Raw genomic sequence first — 16,714 nt, 5'->3', positions numbered from 1 at the left:
CAGGTATCAGTGTTAAGCTCACTAAGGTGAATCTTTTTTTTATATTAAAAATATGAGGAAAAACACTTGCCCCTTATCAATTTTCAGACTTTGTCTGATTGCTCTGTTTACTAAAAATGGCTATTTTCTTTAAAGGGTAACTTTTTTTTGAAGGCATAATTTAAGTTCTGCTAATTGGGTTAATATTATTTTTCTGGATAACTGCATATTTTTCTCTTTTTCATGCCATTTCAATCTTTGATCATAATTGTAACCTGCTTCAGTCAGCCATTCACAAACAATCACTGTAAAAGCTACATTACCATTATGGAGGATTTTTTCCCCCATAATAGTTTCTAAAAAATGAAAGAAACAATGGTTTTGAGGCACATGTTTAGCCTTTAAGGATAAAATTATGGAGGCTATCTGCCACATTCTTTGAGATGAGACAACTTTTACCACCATTAGAGTTGAATTACCTGTTTCAGTTTAACCAGGACACTCAGTAGTCAAGCAGCTGTGCATAGTTTTACTCCCTCTAAATCATGAAGTAGGCAATGAGGCGAGTGTTTTCACACTTAGACAAATCTATTGAGGTGTCTCTGTTTCTGAGAAATTGTGCTCAATTCCCTTCCTGTACACATAATACATTATAAAATAATGTCAGATGTTGAATAGACATATGGAGGTGCTGTCGACTTTGAAAAGATACTGGCCCAATTTAGTCTTCAAATTTTCTTTCTTTAAGGCTTGAAGTTGTCCAGATATTGAATAATAATTTATCCTCAAAGAAGATGAGCATAAATCTATATCATGTTTGTTAGGTTGTACTTGGACCTATAATTTATGATGTTTTAAAGTACTATTTAGTAGCTTATCAGGTATTCACATTAATATTACTATTAAAATTACTGCACTATGCAGAAATAAATTTTGTTTGTGATTATTGTTATAAATCTTCTAATTTACACTATATAAAATTGCACAATTACAACTGGGAACTTTTTTTATTCTTTTTTTTTTTTTTTTTTGGTGAGGAAGATTGGCCCTGAACTATCATCTGTTGCCAATCTTCCTCTTTTTTACTTGAGGAAGATTGTCACTGAGTTAACATCTGTGCCAATCTTCCTCCATTTTGTATGTGGGATGCTGCCACAGCATGGCTTGGTGAGCAGTGTGTAGGTCCATGCCCAGGATCCAAACTTGCAAACCCCAGGTCACTGAAGCGGAGTGGGCGAACTTAACTACTATGCCACTAGGCTGGTCCCACAACTGGGAACATTTTTATTGAGTGACTAAATATAAGTAGATAACTAAAATGATGTTAATTCTTTAAAAATACATACACCAATATTGAATTTGGTGCAACTGGACACTTTATTCCATTCTAATTAATTTTCAAAATATCTCTTTGCTGTAAGCTTGCAATTAAACTATTAGTCCATTTCACAGAAGGAAAGAAAAGATTCTCAGGAAATTGGCCAATTTGAAGTTTGTTAGGGTACAAGTTCCAGTTTTAAAATTATACATAGGCCTGTTTTGCCTCCTATTTAGGTATGGTTCATTTCAATTAAGACTGATGTTCTAAATTAGCTGATGATTGAGGGGCTGGCCCAGTGGTGCAGCGGTTAAGTTCAAGCACTCCGCTTCAGTGGCCTGAGGTTCACAGTTTCAGATCCCAGGCACAGACGTACACACTGCTCATCAAGCCACACTGTGGTGGCATCCCACAGACAAAACAGAGGAAGATTGGCACAGATGTTAGCTCAGCGACAATCTTCCTCACCAAAAAAATAATAATAATAATAATAATTAGCTGATGATTGAAATGATCATATCAAAAACCTCTGTGTGCAATGATTGATTTTTTTTCTGGAAATATCTGGGTAGTCAGTTAACTTACAAAGAGTAGATATTGAATAACAGCCCTGATGGGTTCACTCTGTGATTAAGATTGTTAAGTATTAAAGAGCAAGAAGTTCATGTTCAGAATACTGCTTTGAACCTTTCAGTTTCCTTAAAGGCAACAAAAGTTACTAAGAGTCTTTGGAGGGGAAGAAGCGAGGTATTTTTAAGTAACATTTTCCCCTACAATGAAGACACAGGTCTTCAATATTATTTTAAGATAACAAAAATAATTACTACAAGAGGTAAACTTATTGAGTCGTTACTGTGTGCCTGGCACAGTGTTAAACACTTTAGCATATATTATCTAATTTAGTCTTCACAGAGCACATAGAATGTTGGGAAAGTTATGCTCATTTTGCAGATGGGCAACTTTGGCTCACAGAATTAAGTGACTTGCTCTAGGTTTCTTAGCTAGTAACTGTCAGAGTTGGGACGTAAACCCAAACGAGTTTAACTCCAAAGCATAGTTTTAGCTATCACCACATGTATCACTATACTGTCACTGGTGTTATTAAAACATCACGCATTAATTTGCACCATGCAGTGGGATAATTTGCATCTAAAGAACTATAAACAGCTGGAATTTTCTTCACTGTGATATGACCTAATGAGTACTTGGCATTATCTTCTTATTAAATAAAAACTTTACTCCAACTTTCCTTGTACAAAACATCTCCATCTGTCTTCTCCTGAGTTGGCGTAGAAACCTTTAGTTTATTTTCCCTACAAATTGCTAAAGATGCTGCAAAATTTAATTTGGTTGTATTTTAAACCCATTTCTGACACGTATTAAAAATATTTATACTTCTATTCATTAGTAAGTGTCTTCATAATTATTATAGAATACATACATACACAATTTCATTTCCGAGAGTGAATCAGGCAATTTTTGGAGTAAAGTTAGATAATTTCCCTCTCTAAAGGCCACTAAATCCAAATAGAACAAACACAAAAACAAACAAAAGAAACAGCAGAGAGCTTGTTCTAACAAGCACTTCTGAAGGATAGTTTGAAAAAGAAATAGTTTACTGGCAAATTGGTTCTTTCTTTTGTCCATGATTACTATGTTCTCAATTTATTTCTAATTCTCTTAGGACTTTACCCAATTAAAAGAAAAGAGACAAAAGAAAGGGAATAAAAATGATGAGTTGTGCAAAGACAGTATATCTGGAATTCTATTTTTTTAATGATTTTTTTTTGTGTGATTATAGGAAATCATATTATATGTCTGTTTCTCAAGGTTTTTCAGAAAACTAGACATATGAATTATTTGTGAGCTGACTGACCTTAGGTTCTTTCAATAGCTTAAAAATATCTTAGAATGTTTATATTCTGAAAGTTGCAGTGGCTCTTTCCAACAACTAGAACACTATTTATTGCAATATTGATTGCATATTGATTGCAATTGATTGAATATTGATTGAATAAATATTGACACATTGTGTGCTTGCACTATAGATACATAGAGAAATAGGGTAAAGACTCACTATTTGAAAAATTTCAGCCTACTTGGCAGACCAACACCAAACACTCAATTTTAATAGAATGTGGTATGTATGCGATAAAGATATGTTCAGGGAGTTAGGAGACTACAGTAGAGGGCAGGTCACAGAACCAGGGAGAAACTGAGCAAGACTCTCAAAGCACTTTATGTTTGAACCACATCTCAAAGAGCTAGTGGGAGTGAACCAGGCTAGAGAAGGGGATAAGGAATGGGGGAGGGAGTCAGAAGAAAGGGCATCCCTTCCTGGAAAACAGTACATTTTCAGGAAAGACTGAGTGGTGTGTCGGTAGGCACATATGGGAATTAGTGTTTCAGGAGCATCAAGTTCGAGGTAGGAAGTAGGGAGAGACGAGACTGTAGGGAAGTCTCATTTCTTAGAAAGTTGTTTACCATTTTAGGGAACATGTACTTTATCCCATAGGTAATAAGGAGCTATCGAAGAACAATGTAGAAGCAGGAACTAGTCAAAAACAGCTATTTACATTATTCACAAAAATTACCTGAATAGTTAATATTTTAATAATGTGAACACGTATTTTATTAAAAGAGTTAATCTCTTTTCTTCTTCCCAAAGTTTCTTACCAGAACTACTCAAAAGTAGCAAAATTAGCTCATGTTAATTAATATCCATACTTTGCTCTACCCACTGTTTGCTATCGGGGTTTATGAATGGACTAGATCATCAGTTAGGGAAGAGAAAAGGTAGAAAAGGTAGGCTTGGACAATTCACCTACGATGTATCAGTCTTAGTTTATTATACCAACAGTGCTCTTTTAGTATAAACATTAATACGTATTATTTACCACCTCAGAGTAGATTGAATTGATTAGAAGGTGAGAAGCAGCACGAGGACAAAGAAATGATACAGTATTAGGTATTATGGGACCCGGGATTTAATCCTTTTTCTTCCAGTAATTAATTGAATGACCTTGGGCAAGTACTTATCTATTCTGGGCCTCGGTTGTTTTTTTTTTTAAATATAAAATAAAAGAAGTTAGAGCAGATTGCTTGAATAGATTTCTTTTGAAAAATGTTACCAATGGTACTAAGCAACTGAGAGAGAAAAAAGGTGTATTGGCTATCTATTGCTGCATAACAAATTAACCCAAATTTAGCAGCTTAAAACAACATTTCTTCTCTCAGAGTGTCAGAGGGTCAGGAACCTGGGAGCAGCGAGCTGAGAGGTTCTAGCTCAGGCTGTCTCACAGCGTGCAGCCAAGCTGTGAGCCAGGACTGCAGTCTTCCCCAGACTTGCCTGGGGTTGAAGGATCTGCTTCCAGCTCTCTCACATGGTAGTTGGCAGGCCTCAGTTCCTAGCAGGCTGTCAGTCAGAGACTTCCTCTTTACTATATGGGCCTCTCCATAGGCTTCCTCAGTGTCATCCTAACATGGTAATTGACTTCTCCCAGACTGAGCATGAGAGAGAGGGGGAGAGAGGGAGCAAGAGTGCACCTCCAAGATGGCAGTGGCCACAGCAGCACTTTTGCCTTATGTTATTGGTTACACAGACTGATCCTAGTAAGTTGTTGGAGGGTGTGAATTACTAACTGGTGGGGATCATTAAAGGCCAAACCAAAGGGTGGCTACCACATATGGTTTCTGCAGAACTTTTAGTCATGCTGGGAATTAAAGTATACATAACGATTACGTTAAAGCAACAACAGACGAGGAGCAGAGCAACACATGAGTGAAATCAGCCTGAGGAATAGATAGCTCTCCTATAGAAGCTGCTAGTTTGGCTTAAGTTCTCCTTAGGAGGCACGTAGCTCTCTTCTCTTACTACAAACTTAGAGAGGTAACCTTACTGTGTGTGTTAATACCCCACTTTGTAGCATTGAGAAAGAAATGAGATTATCTGCTTACTTGCAAGCACACTAGTGGTTAGATGAGACAAAGACAACTCCATTCTGGAGTTACAGGGCTGTAAGGAACTCTTGAGATCATCTAGTCTGGAGATCTTGACATGGAGTTTGCATATGGCCCTCAGGGAAATTTGTAAAGAAAAATCGTACACAAAAATATTGGGGAGTGGATTCAAAGCTTAAATTAGATTTTCAAAACTGCCCGTGTTTCCAAAAAAACGTATAAGAAGCCTTGATCTAGTCTATCATGCTCACTTTATTGATGAGGGACCTGAGATACAAAGAAGATAGCTTTTCAAAATTATTTCATAAATTAGTGGCAGTGGTTGTTTGGACTAGAATTAAAGTCTTCTGAGTTTTAGTTCTGTATTATTTTACTTACATCCACTGTGTATGTGACATGCATTGTTACTGTGGTTTGTCAAAGTAAAAGCTTAGCTGATTTCCCTCCATTTATACACTCTTAGTACTAGGACCATTTTCCCTTTTGTCCCCTTACCAAGTGTTAAAAAGTGGGGATGCTTTGTATAAGTAAAAGAGTCATCACAGAGAGGAGAATATTGCTCCAAAGTGTTTATGATGTGAAAACCTAGTATTTATACATTAAGAAAAAGAGATCAGCAAATAGATTATAGTTGGTCATCTATAATATAAACCCAAATCCTGATCCCATATATTCATTCATTCATTTGACAGATATTTTTAAGCACTTACTATGTGCCAAGAACTGTGCTAGTTGTTGGGAAAGCAATACAGTGGGGTTCAACATAGACACCATTTCTGCCCTCACACAGTTTCTAATAGTCCTCCCCTATCTGCCTCTGCCACTTCCAATCTCTTTTCCCTAATGGATCTGTTGCATGGTATGGGCAGCCCATAATTGCTGGATGGCAAGAACTGAGTAGAAATACAGGTGTCGGGTAGAAGCCAAAACAGGGTATCATTTTAAAAAGAAGAAAAACAAATGATGGGGTATTTGAATTGTTTGGTATAATTAGCAACAACATAGAGCTGATTTTTTTTCTGTTGAATGCTTAAGTAACTATGCTAGTGAGTTGCCTTTACACATAACTTTATAACAATAGGCAATTATAAAGGACATTGAATAAGGTAGTTAGTGAATAACCACTCTAGACAAAGCACTAGCCTGACAGCTGAGGTGGGAGGTGAGGGATAAAGAAAGGGGAGGTGGTGAGAAGAGAGCTGGAGAAAAGTTGATACATAGATGTAAAGAGGTATAACACTTTAAACTCCTGGTCCTAAAGTCTAGGGGAATATAATAGGGTAATGTAGATTTCCCCATCTACATTATAATTTTACATCAATTCATGAATTTTTCACTTACTAGAATAAAGATATTATTTTCAATTTTAATTTTCTTGCACATTAAAACTATCATATACTTTTAAATACCAGTGTTTTGTTAATTTATCTTATTTACTATTTTTAAAATAAAGATGAAGTCATCAGTATATTAGTTGGGAGTAGGCTGATGACAATTTCACTAAAGAAGATTTCTGATAAAAATGGGAACATTTTTAAAGTTGAGCCAATAATCATGGAAAACTTTAAATGTCACATGAAATTAAAAGGCAATTTGATCTAGTTTATTAGGATTTAAGTTAAGAATGAAATTTAATTCAATATTTATGGAGCACCTTTAATGTACAAGGTAACACAGGTCAGGTGTGCAAGCCTGTGGTTTCTTACTCAGATATATGGCTTTCATTAACTCATCCTAATGATAATACATGGAGACTACCCACCAGGCCCCTGGTAAATAATCTTGCACTGTATTGTTATTTCTTTTGACAAGTGTAAGAACTCAAGAATATTAACTAAGAAATTCTTTTTGTACACTGCTGGAAAAATACTATCTGATTACTTTGAGCTTTGCTTAGCGGCTAAATACATTTGAGCTTCCAGAAAGTTAAAAAGTAAGCCAAGGTCACAAAGCTAGTTAGAGGTAGAGCCAGGATTGGAACCTAGGTTTCTAGATATCCAGAGGTGCGTTAAAAAAGTCAAAGAGGGTCTGGCCCGGTGGTGCAGTGGTTAAGTTCGCACGTTCCACTTTGGCGGCCTGGGATTCACCGGTTCGCACTGCTTGGCAAGCCATGCTGTGGCAGATGTCCCACATATAAAGTGGAGGAAGATGAGCACAGATGTTAGCTCAGGGTCAGTCTTCCTCAGCAAAAAGAGGAGGATTGGCAGCAGATGTTAGCTCAGGCCTAATCTTCCTCAAAAAAAAAAAAAGTCAAAGAGAAAAACACGGCAACTAGCAAAAAGTCATATGCTAAAACAAGAGCTTCTCAATCTTTATGTAAACAAATTTTGTGTTGGGGTTTCACATTCAAAATTTTTTGAAATATAATTTTATTCACTGAAGTAATTAGTACTTATAAGTAATAGAGAAATTTCTTTGAGATAATCTAAGATTAAAATCTAAGATTTAAAATTAAAGTACAAGTTCTCAAGAAATCATATCCTATATTTGTGGATTCGAACTCTATGTTTGACATCTGGAAAGAAGAGTTAAAAAATTTAATTGTAGTAAAACACATAATCACATTCAATTTTACAGATATAAAAATATATACAGTTATAGACTTCTTATAGTTTTAAAATAAAAAGTGCTAAGTATGCAAATAAAAAAATTAATGCCCAGTGTTAAATAAAGACACTCCCTCTGTACCTCTCAAATCATAGTCCGGTTCATGAGTAAAATACTGCCCAAGTTTAGAGTAAAGGTGAAACAAATAACATCTATTTTCCTGGAGTGCATTCAAACAAAATGTATGATATTATACCATAGAAGATCATTTCTCTTCAGATCGCCAAGATTCTACACTTTGTTATGTTAACATCATCAAAAATGTTTTCCCCATCTTATAAATTTGAAGGCTATTATTATAAGAAAACTGCCTTGAAATTTAAACAAAGGCAATAGTGAGTTGGCCCAGTCTGTCTCAGATAATTTCACAGCCTTCTGAGGAGGATGAGCAGCTTTCATTATATCATCTTCAACATTAGATCAGCATCTTAGAGTTCCCTAATTGTCTTTAATGACCTAGTGACAGGTTGGTAGCCTCTATATTTACTAAAATCTTTCTTGACTGCTATCTTCATTTTGTACTTGGGGCAACAAGTTTTTCATATTTACAACTCACTGTAAAAACCAATACTTAGAAATAGCTATCTAATTTCCACCTTAGGGGTAAAGCTGTGAAATTTTGCCCAGTTCTTTCAAATACATGGGCCACTGAATCTTAGTATTTTATTTACACTGAAATATTATAGCCAGACTTACAGTCATGTGGCACATAACGACATTTCAGTCAACAATGGATCACATACACAGTGGAACAGTGTTTCCATAAGATTAGTACCATGTAGCCTAGGTGTGTAGCAAGCTGTGCCATCCAGGTTTGTGTAAGTCCACTCTATGATGTTCGCATAATAACAAAATCGCCTAAAGATGCATTTCTCAGAATGAATCCCCATTGTTAAAAGATGCATGACTATATATGTTTCTTCAAAATTAACTTTTTTTAAAGAGTTTTTAAAAAATTTTTTTCCTTTTTCTCCCCAAAGCCCCCTAGTACATAGTTGTATATTCTTTGTTGTGGGTCCTTCTAGTTGTGGCACGTGGGACGCTGCCTCAGCCTGGCTTGATGAGCAGTGTCATGTCCGCGCCCAGGATTCGAACCAACGAAACACTGGGCCGCCTGCAGCAGAGTGCGCGAACTTAACCACTAGGCCACGGGGCCAGCCCCCCAAATTAATTTTTTTTAAAGCAGGATTTAGATACATGGCTAACATTGGCATTTGTGTGTGACCTACATAAAAGTTAATGGAAAATACATACATTTTTACCTGTAATTAAGTAAATTTTGGAAGCAAATACATTGATAGATTGTTTGCTATGTTTAAAGTAAATGGTCATCATTAGTGGTAAATTTGCTTGGGGTGGATTTTCTGGTAATGATGATAAGTTTATGCAAATTGATAGATTTCCAAACAATCACATTCATTTTTGAGGAAGCCGATTCAGGTAAAACTGCAGTCTGTCCCTGGAAAATTGTTAATGCATAAGAGAATTTATGCGGAATAACTTTGTGCTCTTTTACCATTGACTGCAAACTAATTCAGCTAACTTATCGCTCACACGATGGAGAAATAATATCAAAGATTCACAAAACTGGACTAAATTGAATAAACAGCTGGTGTGCTTTTTGCTTTTCATGCTGATTAATATCTAAGACAGAGGTAGAACCCTCAGGCTCCTGTTCCTTAGGGATCTAGCTTTAGCTTCTGTAACCAGAGAAGACTTCCTCACTCAGAGGCTCCTCCAGAAATCCTATTGATTTGAGTGTTTTAAATTATTTTGATGTCAAAGAGCAGATAAAGAACTGTAACCAGTAACTAACAAACTAATCTGGAGTTCAAAGGACAGAAATAAGAAACACGTTATGCTACTCTTTATAACTATGGCGTTGGAGGGCCAAATGAATGGAGGTTATCTCAGGAACTCTCTCATAAATGATTAAACCTTTTTCTTCTCAACTTTCTCCTTGACATCTCACTACTGATGTGCTCCCAACTCTCCTGTTTCTCCCCACATATCCTTCCTCCTCTTCCTTCCTCCCCTCATTTACTCCCTCCTCTCCTCTCCCTCTCTTTTTGCTCTCTTTTCTTCCTAACTCTTCTAGCTCCTTTTCTCCATTTCTTTGCTTTAAACTAGACACAATATAGAACTGAAGTACATATTAAATATTCATTAAAGTGATTGAATAAATTTCCTGTACTTGAATTTAAAAAGCAATTAAAAAAGAATTTACATTTATCACATTAAAAAGCCCTACTTCTAATTACAACTTTATCAAAATGCACAGGAAAAATGGTTGAAAATAAATATATGCTAGATTACAATAATGATATGTTCAGGTGATTCTCTTTACTTCTTTTAATGATTTCCAAATATTCTTTGATAAGCATATACTAATTTTTTTATGAACATGAGCATATATGTATATATTTATACACTTAATTGTAATAAACCAGTTTGCTTTGTACGCATGTGGCCCTCATTTTCCTCTTTCTGATAGGACAAGAAAGACTTCCCTAACAACCAGTAGTCTAAGAAATCCAAGACACATAACTGTCAAACCTTTTCTTAAAGCTCCCCAAGAATGGAACGTCTTTCAGTCCATTCCAGTATTATATTTCCCTAACAGGACACTTTCTCATATTTAGGGAAATTACCCCTGCTTTAATTTAACCCCTTTTCATCATGTTCTTTTTTTCTGCAAATGAATAATGGATTGACATGACTAACAAAACACTTTCATATATTTAGAGAAATAATTTAGGTCTTTTCTGTCTACACTCATCCGTTGATGATTTCATCTAGTCTCACGGCAAATGACCACCAAGTTTATGTCTCTAGCTTAGACTCCTCCCTTAAACTCCAGACTCATAAATTCATTTCTTCTTGGATAGCTATGAGGCATCTCCAGCTTAACACGTCCAAGCAAAACTCAGGATTTTCCCCTGAATGCTCTTGAAAATGGTAATGACAATGCCAGTCTTTCTGTTTTTTGGGCCCCAAACTCTGGAATCATCATTGACTTACCTGTTTCTTTCACATTCTATATTCAATCTGTTAATAAATCCTCTTGTCTCTATCTCCAAAACACATCCACACCTGACCACTTCTTGCCACTGCCACTGCCGTCAGCTTAGTCTAAGCTACCATCATCTGTTGCCTAGATTACTGCAGTAGCATTCTGCCGTCTCCCCGCTTCCACTCCTAAATCAACTCTTACTACAGAATCAGAGTGATTCTTTCAAAATATAAATCATGTGACATAAGTAAGTGACAGATCATGTCATTTTCTACTCAAGATTCTCCAATGCTTTCTCAATTCACTAGTGTAAAATCTAAGATTTTTACAATGGCCTACAAAGCCCCAGAGGATCTGCACCCCTCACCACCAACTCGCAATAGGTGAGAGTTATCTTCTCTATCTCCTCCTCCTATCTCCCTTGCTCACGTTGCTCCATTCACACTGGCCCTCTTGCTGCTCCTAGGACCAAGTCAGGCAAGCTCCTGCTTCTTGGCCTTTGCACTATCTGTTTCTCTCTTAAAATATTTCCTTCCCTAGATATTTGGGTGGCTCATTCCCTTACTTCTTCCTACTCTTTATTGAAATGTCATATTTTCACTGAGACTTTCTATATCCCCTCTCCCCAACACACATACTTCCTATCCTCTCTCTTCTTTTATTTTTCCCTTTGGCATTTACCACTCTCTAACATACTATATCTCATTTTTATCTATCGTGTAATGTAAACTTTCCCCGACTAGAAGGAGAAGGTGTTTTGTTCACTGTTATATATCCATCATCTACAACGGGGCCTGGAACATGGTAGGTGCTCAGTAAATACTTGTTGAGGGGATGAATGGATGAATTCCATAAATGTTTATTGAACACTTGTTGTCAGGCACTGGGCCATGAACTAGGGATAGAAAAGAGAACAAAGAAACTATTACTTCTCTTTGACTGCTTAGGAGAAGAAAATAACTAAATACATATAAACGCAGACATTTGTCAGAGGAAAACTGAATGCAAGAAGGAGAGAATTATACATAGATGAACTTAAAAATGGGTCAATAATGAGTTCTGTTTTAAACACTGAGGCTAGCTATGTGCATATGCCTGAATTCTGGGATGTTAAATGACTTAGAAGACCAGTTGGTCTTTAAGATCTTACTTTAGCACATCCAAGTCTCTCTGATCTATAGCTAATTTCAGAATCATTCTGGCTTATAAGAGTTCTTGAATAATGTACTTTTAATTATTCTGGAAACATTAAAATGTTTGCAAAAATGTTTCTATTCTTTTCCTTCTAAAAAAATCTCTAGAATAAAAAGATAGTAATAAAATAGTTTTTAAATGTTAAAATAGTGTTTGGGGGATTTACAATCTGAAAATTTAGAAAACATTCTAATTTGTATTCTCATCTAGACTGATAGAGTTACAATAGTCAAAGAAATTGCAGTATTTTTTTTGACAACGGCATATTCTTGGCACAATGACTTACAGGCATTTAATTGAATGGCTGGATGACTAAATGAATAAAAACACATTTACTTCTAATAATAGTAATAACAATAGGAGATAATATTTATAGAGACTTTATTCTGCTAAGTGCTTCACAGGTATAGTTATTAATTTAATCCTTAAAACAACTACCATGAGGTAGGTATTATTATCTTCATATTACAGATGAGGAAATGCAGACACAAAGTGGTTAACCAGTGTACCCAAGGTCATAGAGGCAGTAGTTGGCAAGGCCTGGATTCAAACACGAGCTATCTGACCCCAGAGATTACACTAAACCAGTGCTGCTATGGTGCTGCTACTAAGCAGGAGTGTGATGTGGGTGGGAAGTGAAGGTGCCTCACTTAGAAGGTATACTCTACGACTAACATTACAGTGTTGAGCGAAAAGCATGGCTTCCATCTCTAACGAAACAACGAGAATTCAACAATTGAAAAGTCTAAGTCAGAGGTAGAGGGAGACGTGATAGTTTAGCTCAGAGGCAGTGGATGGAATGTTCTGTCTTGCTCAAGGTCATTGGTGGCAGAGCCAGCACAGCACCAGAATCCAACCGTTGCTCTGACATTCCAAGGTGGTGTTCGTTCCATTATAACCATGTAGAGAATAACACATTTTGAAAAAGTCCTATGGGAAAAAGGCTTTTGCAAATAATTCAAAAGATATGCTTGGGAGAGTAGCTTAGAAGATATAAAACAGCTATAACTTTATAAAATATTATTGTTAACTTTTCAGAAGTTTTCTGTTGTTTTATGACTTAACTCATTTAAACCACGACCAATATATAATTTCCCCGTAACTTTACCATAACAAGATTACAGCCTTAGTTGTGGTTAAATCAATAAAACATATAGCCTATGAATTGTGCAGATGTTTTGTTTCTGAGATAACATATGGTACACTGCCATAGCAATATGAGGTCACAGAGTTTGTATAAAGCATTTTTAGGCTCATGAATGTGTATATGTATTTGTGGGGAGGAAGAGTTGGTAAACATCAAAAAGCTACTCCAGGAAACAAAGGACAGGGTTGTGTCAGGATTAGGGTGGACCTGGATCCTTTCTTCCCCTTATTCTGTGAGAGATCTTTGTTGTATGGAGTACCAGGATGAGTAATGTTGAGGCTAGAAGGTTTTTCCATTTCTGGCTTAGGGGAGCAAGGATCACTGTCCACTGTTCGGATGGGGTGATAGCTGGCCATGAACTAGGTATAGACCGTCACTTGGTTCTTCCCTAAAATGTTCATTCCTGTTCTCTTGCAGAAGCCAGGAGCACCATGTTACATCTCCAACACAAGACTAGTGAATAGTAATAATGTCTGACATTTATGGAACACTTCTTTGTGTAAGGCACAAAGCTAAGCAATTCACAAGTGACACTTAATTTAATCTTCAAAATAATCGAACGAAGCAGGCATTATTATTTTTCTTTTACAAATGAGGAAATAAAGGCTCAGAAGGATTACGTAACTTTGAATAGAGCTAACGTCTGAAATAAATGACCTGAGTGAGGCTTCCAATTTGCATAAAGTTAATGAGTTTAGTATGTAAGTTTTTAGGACTTCTATTTTTGTGCTTTAGAAACCTTTATGCTTATTTTCTGGTGACACTCCCCATAACTGAGGGTGGTTTGGTAAGTGACTTCAAAATAAGTGAGGAGTTTCTATAATTAATATTTTATAAAATGAGGAGTAAAGGATGCCCTTAATAACACTTAAACAATTACTCAGCTAGTGCAATGAGCAAACTTCACACTTGAACTAGGAATCATTAGGCCGGAGTTTTAGTTCCTTATCTACTTGTGGTTTGTATTATAAACTACAAATTGGTTAATTTCTCTCAGCCTCAATTCTTTATAAGAAGATTAAACCAGGTGTTCACGAGGGTCTCTTTCAGCTCTAAAATCTTAGGGTATTGTAACAATTTTAAGTGGTTTTCACTATTTAAAATGCTGGGTTGGCTAGTAGATAGGGACTGGGATAGATATTTGAATGATACTTCCAGTGGACAGAGAATTGTTTACTCTTTCTAGCACTATCTCAGACGATGTTACCAAGTCCAAGCTTTTCTTGCGACTAAAAGTGATTTCCATCTACACAGGCTCATATTGAGCTTCTAACACTTATTGCTACTTATTTCTGTATGGAATAGAACTATCCTGAAATCAATCTATACAAAGTCTAAAATAAGACCATGAATTAGTACATGTTTTATACCTGTAAATCATCCTCTGTAGCACAATGATTTTAGTGTACAAAGACAGGTATATTTCTATGTAAACTTATCTTTTCTAGGCAAAACAATGTAAATTCCTTCAACCATTACTCTTAAATACAGTTTCCTAACCTCTCACCATCCACCAGTCCTCTATGGATGCCATCTAAGATGAGGTACCCAGAACACAGTGCTCCAAATTGAGCAGGGCAAGGCCAAGAACAACAGAATTACTGCTTCCTCAGCAACACTATCCTTCTATCAAGGCAGATCACTTGCCACTAATATATTTTGGAGCAGATGTTCTACACTGTTGGCTCATCTTAAACTTGTCTACTAAAAGTTCCAGGTCTCTTTAAATGAACTGTTGCCAAGTCAGGCCTCCTCTGCTTCCATACCTGTATAGACAAAAAGATTGAATCTCTTTAAATATTTTAAATATTCCAAAGTCAGGATTTTTATCACTTTAATCTGGTTTTCCTTCCAGAGGGCCCAAATTTATAAAATGTTGCTCTAGTTAAAAATTGTGCTGCTAATATAATAATGACTTTTCTCCTTTCTCTTAAAACTGTGGAAATGTGGTTTTTATAAACAATCTTGGAAAATCATCCTAAAATGTTGCAACGAGGTCACTGAAAAATTATAGCATATTTCTCCATTTTATATTCTCTATTTTTCTACTCATATAGTTCTGGGCAATTTGATCATGACTCATGACTTTGATTACAACCCATTATTGATTATCCTAAAATCTGAAATTTCATTCCTCTTTCTTTTCTTGAGCCGTTGGTCCATATATCTAATGGCTACTAGATAATTTTCTCACTGGCTTCCAGGCATTTCAAGTTCAGAATGTTCCCAAACAGACTCATTATCTTCCTCCTTAAACCTGCTCTTGTCTTGTATTGCTCACATGAGTTATGCCATCATCCACTCAGTTGACCCAACTGGAAGCCCTGCATTCTACCATCTCCTTTAACTCTCACTGTTGGTCACTGAGTCTTACTGTTCTGTTGCTTAATTATCTCTCTCTCAAATTGGATCCTCAAATCTCCTAGGAAACTGATATGGCTGGAGAGGCAGTGTGGTTCAACAGAAAAGATGTGTCTGACAGGCCTGGGTGTGAAATTCTGCTTTATTCCTAGTTCACGTATAATTCAGAGCTAGAAATTTAATGTTCCTGAGCCTCAATTTCTTCACTTGTAAAATGGGTTGTATGAAGTTTAAACTGTATAATGTATATATAACAGGTGGTTATCAGCAAAGGCTAATTCCTTTTCCTTTCCTCTCTTCTTCCACTACCAAGCTACTCCAATTGATAAACTACTTTAGTTAACATTCTCATCATATCACCTCCCTCCAAGGTCATTGCACTAATCTTTTAAATGATCTACATTTCTCCATTTTCTCAGCTTCCAAGCCATCCTCCAGACTGTCAATGTGTCTTTCAGTTTTCTTTCTAAAACTGAAATCTGATGATTGTAGTCCTACTTATAATGCTTACAGTTTGATGGTTTTCCAATGCCTACAGGGTCAAATCCAAACACCTGGCTCCAACATTGCTTGCTATTCCCCTCTTCCTTTTGTTCTAGCTGTACATTACTGCTTGCTGTGCCTCAAGTGCCTCAGGCTTTTTCACATTTCTGTGTATTTCCACTGGCTGATCTTTCTCCCTTTCTTTGTCTAAGTAAGGGGACAACACATCGCTAGGGCACACTTTAAAAAAAAAAAAGAGTGCATGCCATATTGAAGTAGAGTTAGCATGTTATCATCAGAAATAAGGACTAATAAATTGCCTTGCAATACCTGAAACATATCATGCATCACCCAAAGATTCACAGAGGGAAGAGCACTTGTTAAGTCTTTCCCATGTGGTATTTCCTCTTTTCCCCATTTCCAGTTTAATCTCAGAAAAATAGTATAGACAAAAGGGGGGGGGGGGAGTGGGGAAGAAACACTAATTATACCCTACATAAAAATCCTGGTAATAATAATGATAGCCAATATTTTTTTAAGTCTTTGGTCTGTATATAGAAAATATTTACCTATTACCATATCCTCAAGTAAATTCAGTTCTTCTACGAAATTCCCTATTAATGAGAAAGTATTGGTTCCACTCAATTTATCT

The 16,714-nt window shown here is 36.2% G+C and overlaps 2 protein-coding genes across 44 annotated transcripts in view; one reads left to right on the top strand and one right to left on the bottom strand.

Moving 5' to 3' along the window:
- Positions 1-16,714, bottom strand: part of FAM227B (family with sequence similarity 227 member B) — a 202,296-nt gene that overhangs the window by 86,238 nt on the left and 99,344 nt on the right. For 5 of the 43 annotated variants that reach the window (XR_011528644.1, XR_011528638.1, XR_011528631.1 and 2 more), the window contains one exon: positions 12,436-14,984. The exons of 37 other annotated variants lie outside the window; for them this stretch is intronic. Coding sequence is in view for 3 of the 6 variants with exons in the window: in XM_070581046.1 (XP_070437147.1) it covers positions 14,962-14,984 (23 nt within the window). In the remaining 3 variants the exon portion in view is untranslated. Of the gene's footprint in view, positions 1-12,435; positions 14,985-16,714 lie in introns of those variants that run through there. One more of the 43 variants, XM_070581035.1, reaches the window with a different exon arrangement.
- The window catches only part of FGF7 (fibroblast growth factor 7), a 58,925-nt gene that overhangs the window by 11,471 nt on the left and 30,740 nt on the right, over positions 1-16,714 (top strand). The gene's annotated exons all lie outside the window — the stretch shown is intronic.

The sequence above is a fragment of the Equus przewalskii genome, chromosome 1 (assembly GCF_037783145.1).
Source record: "Equus przewalskii isolate Varuska chromosome 1, EquPr2, whole genome shotgun sequence".
Taxonomy (NCBI): domain Eukaryota; kingdom Metazoa; phylum Chordata; class Mammalia; order Perissodactyla; family Equidae; genus Equus; species Equus przewalskii.
Note: the sequence above shows the minus strand (reverse complement) of the source record. Positions and strands in the feature narration are given on the sequence as shown.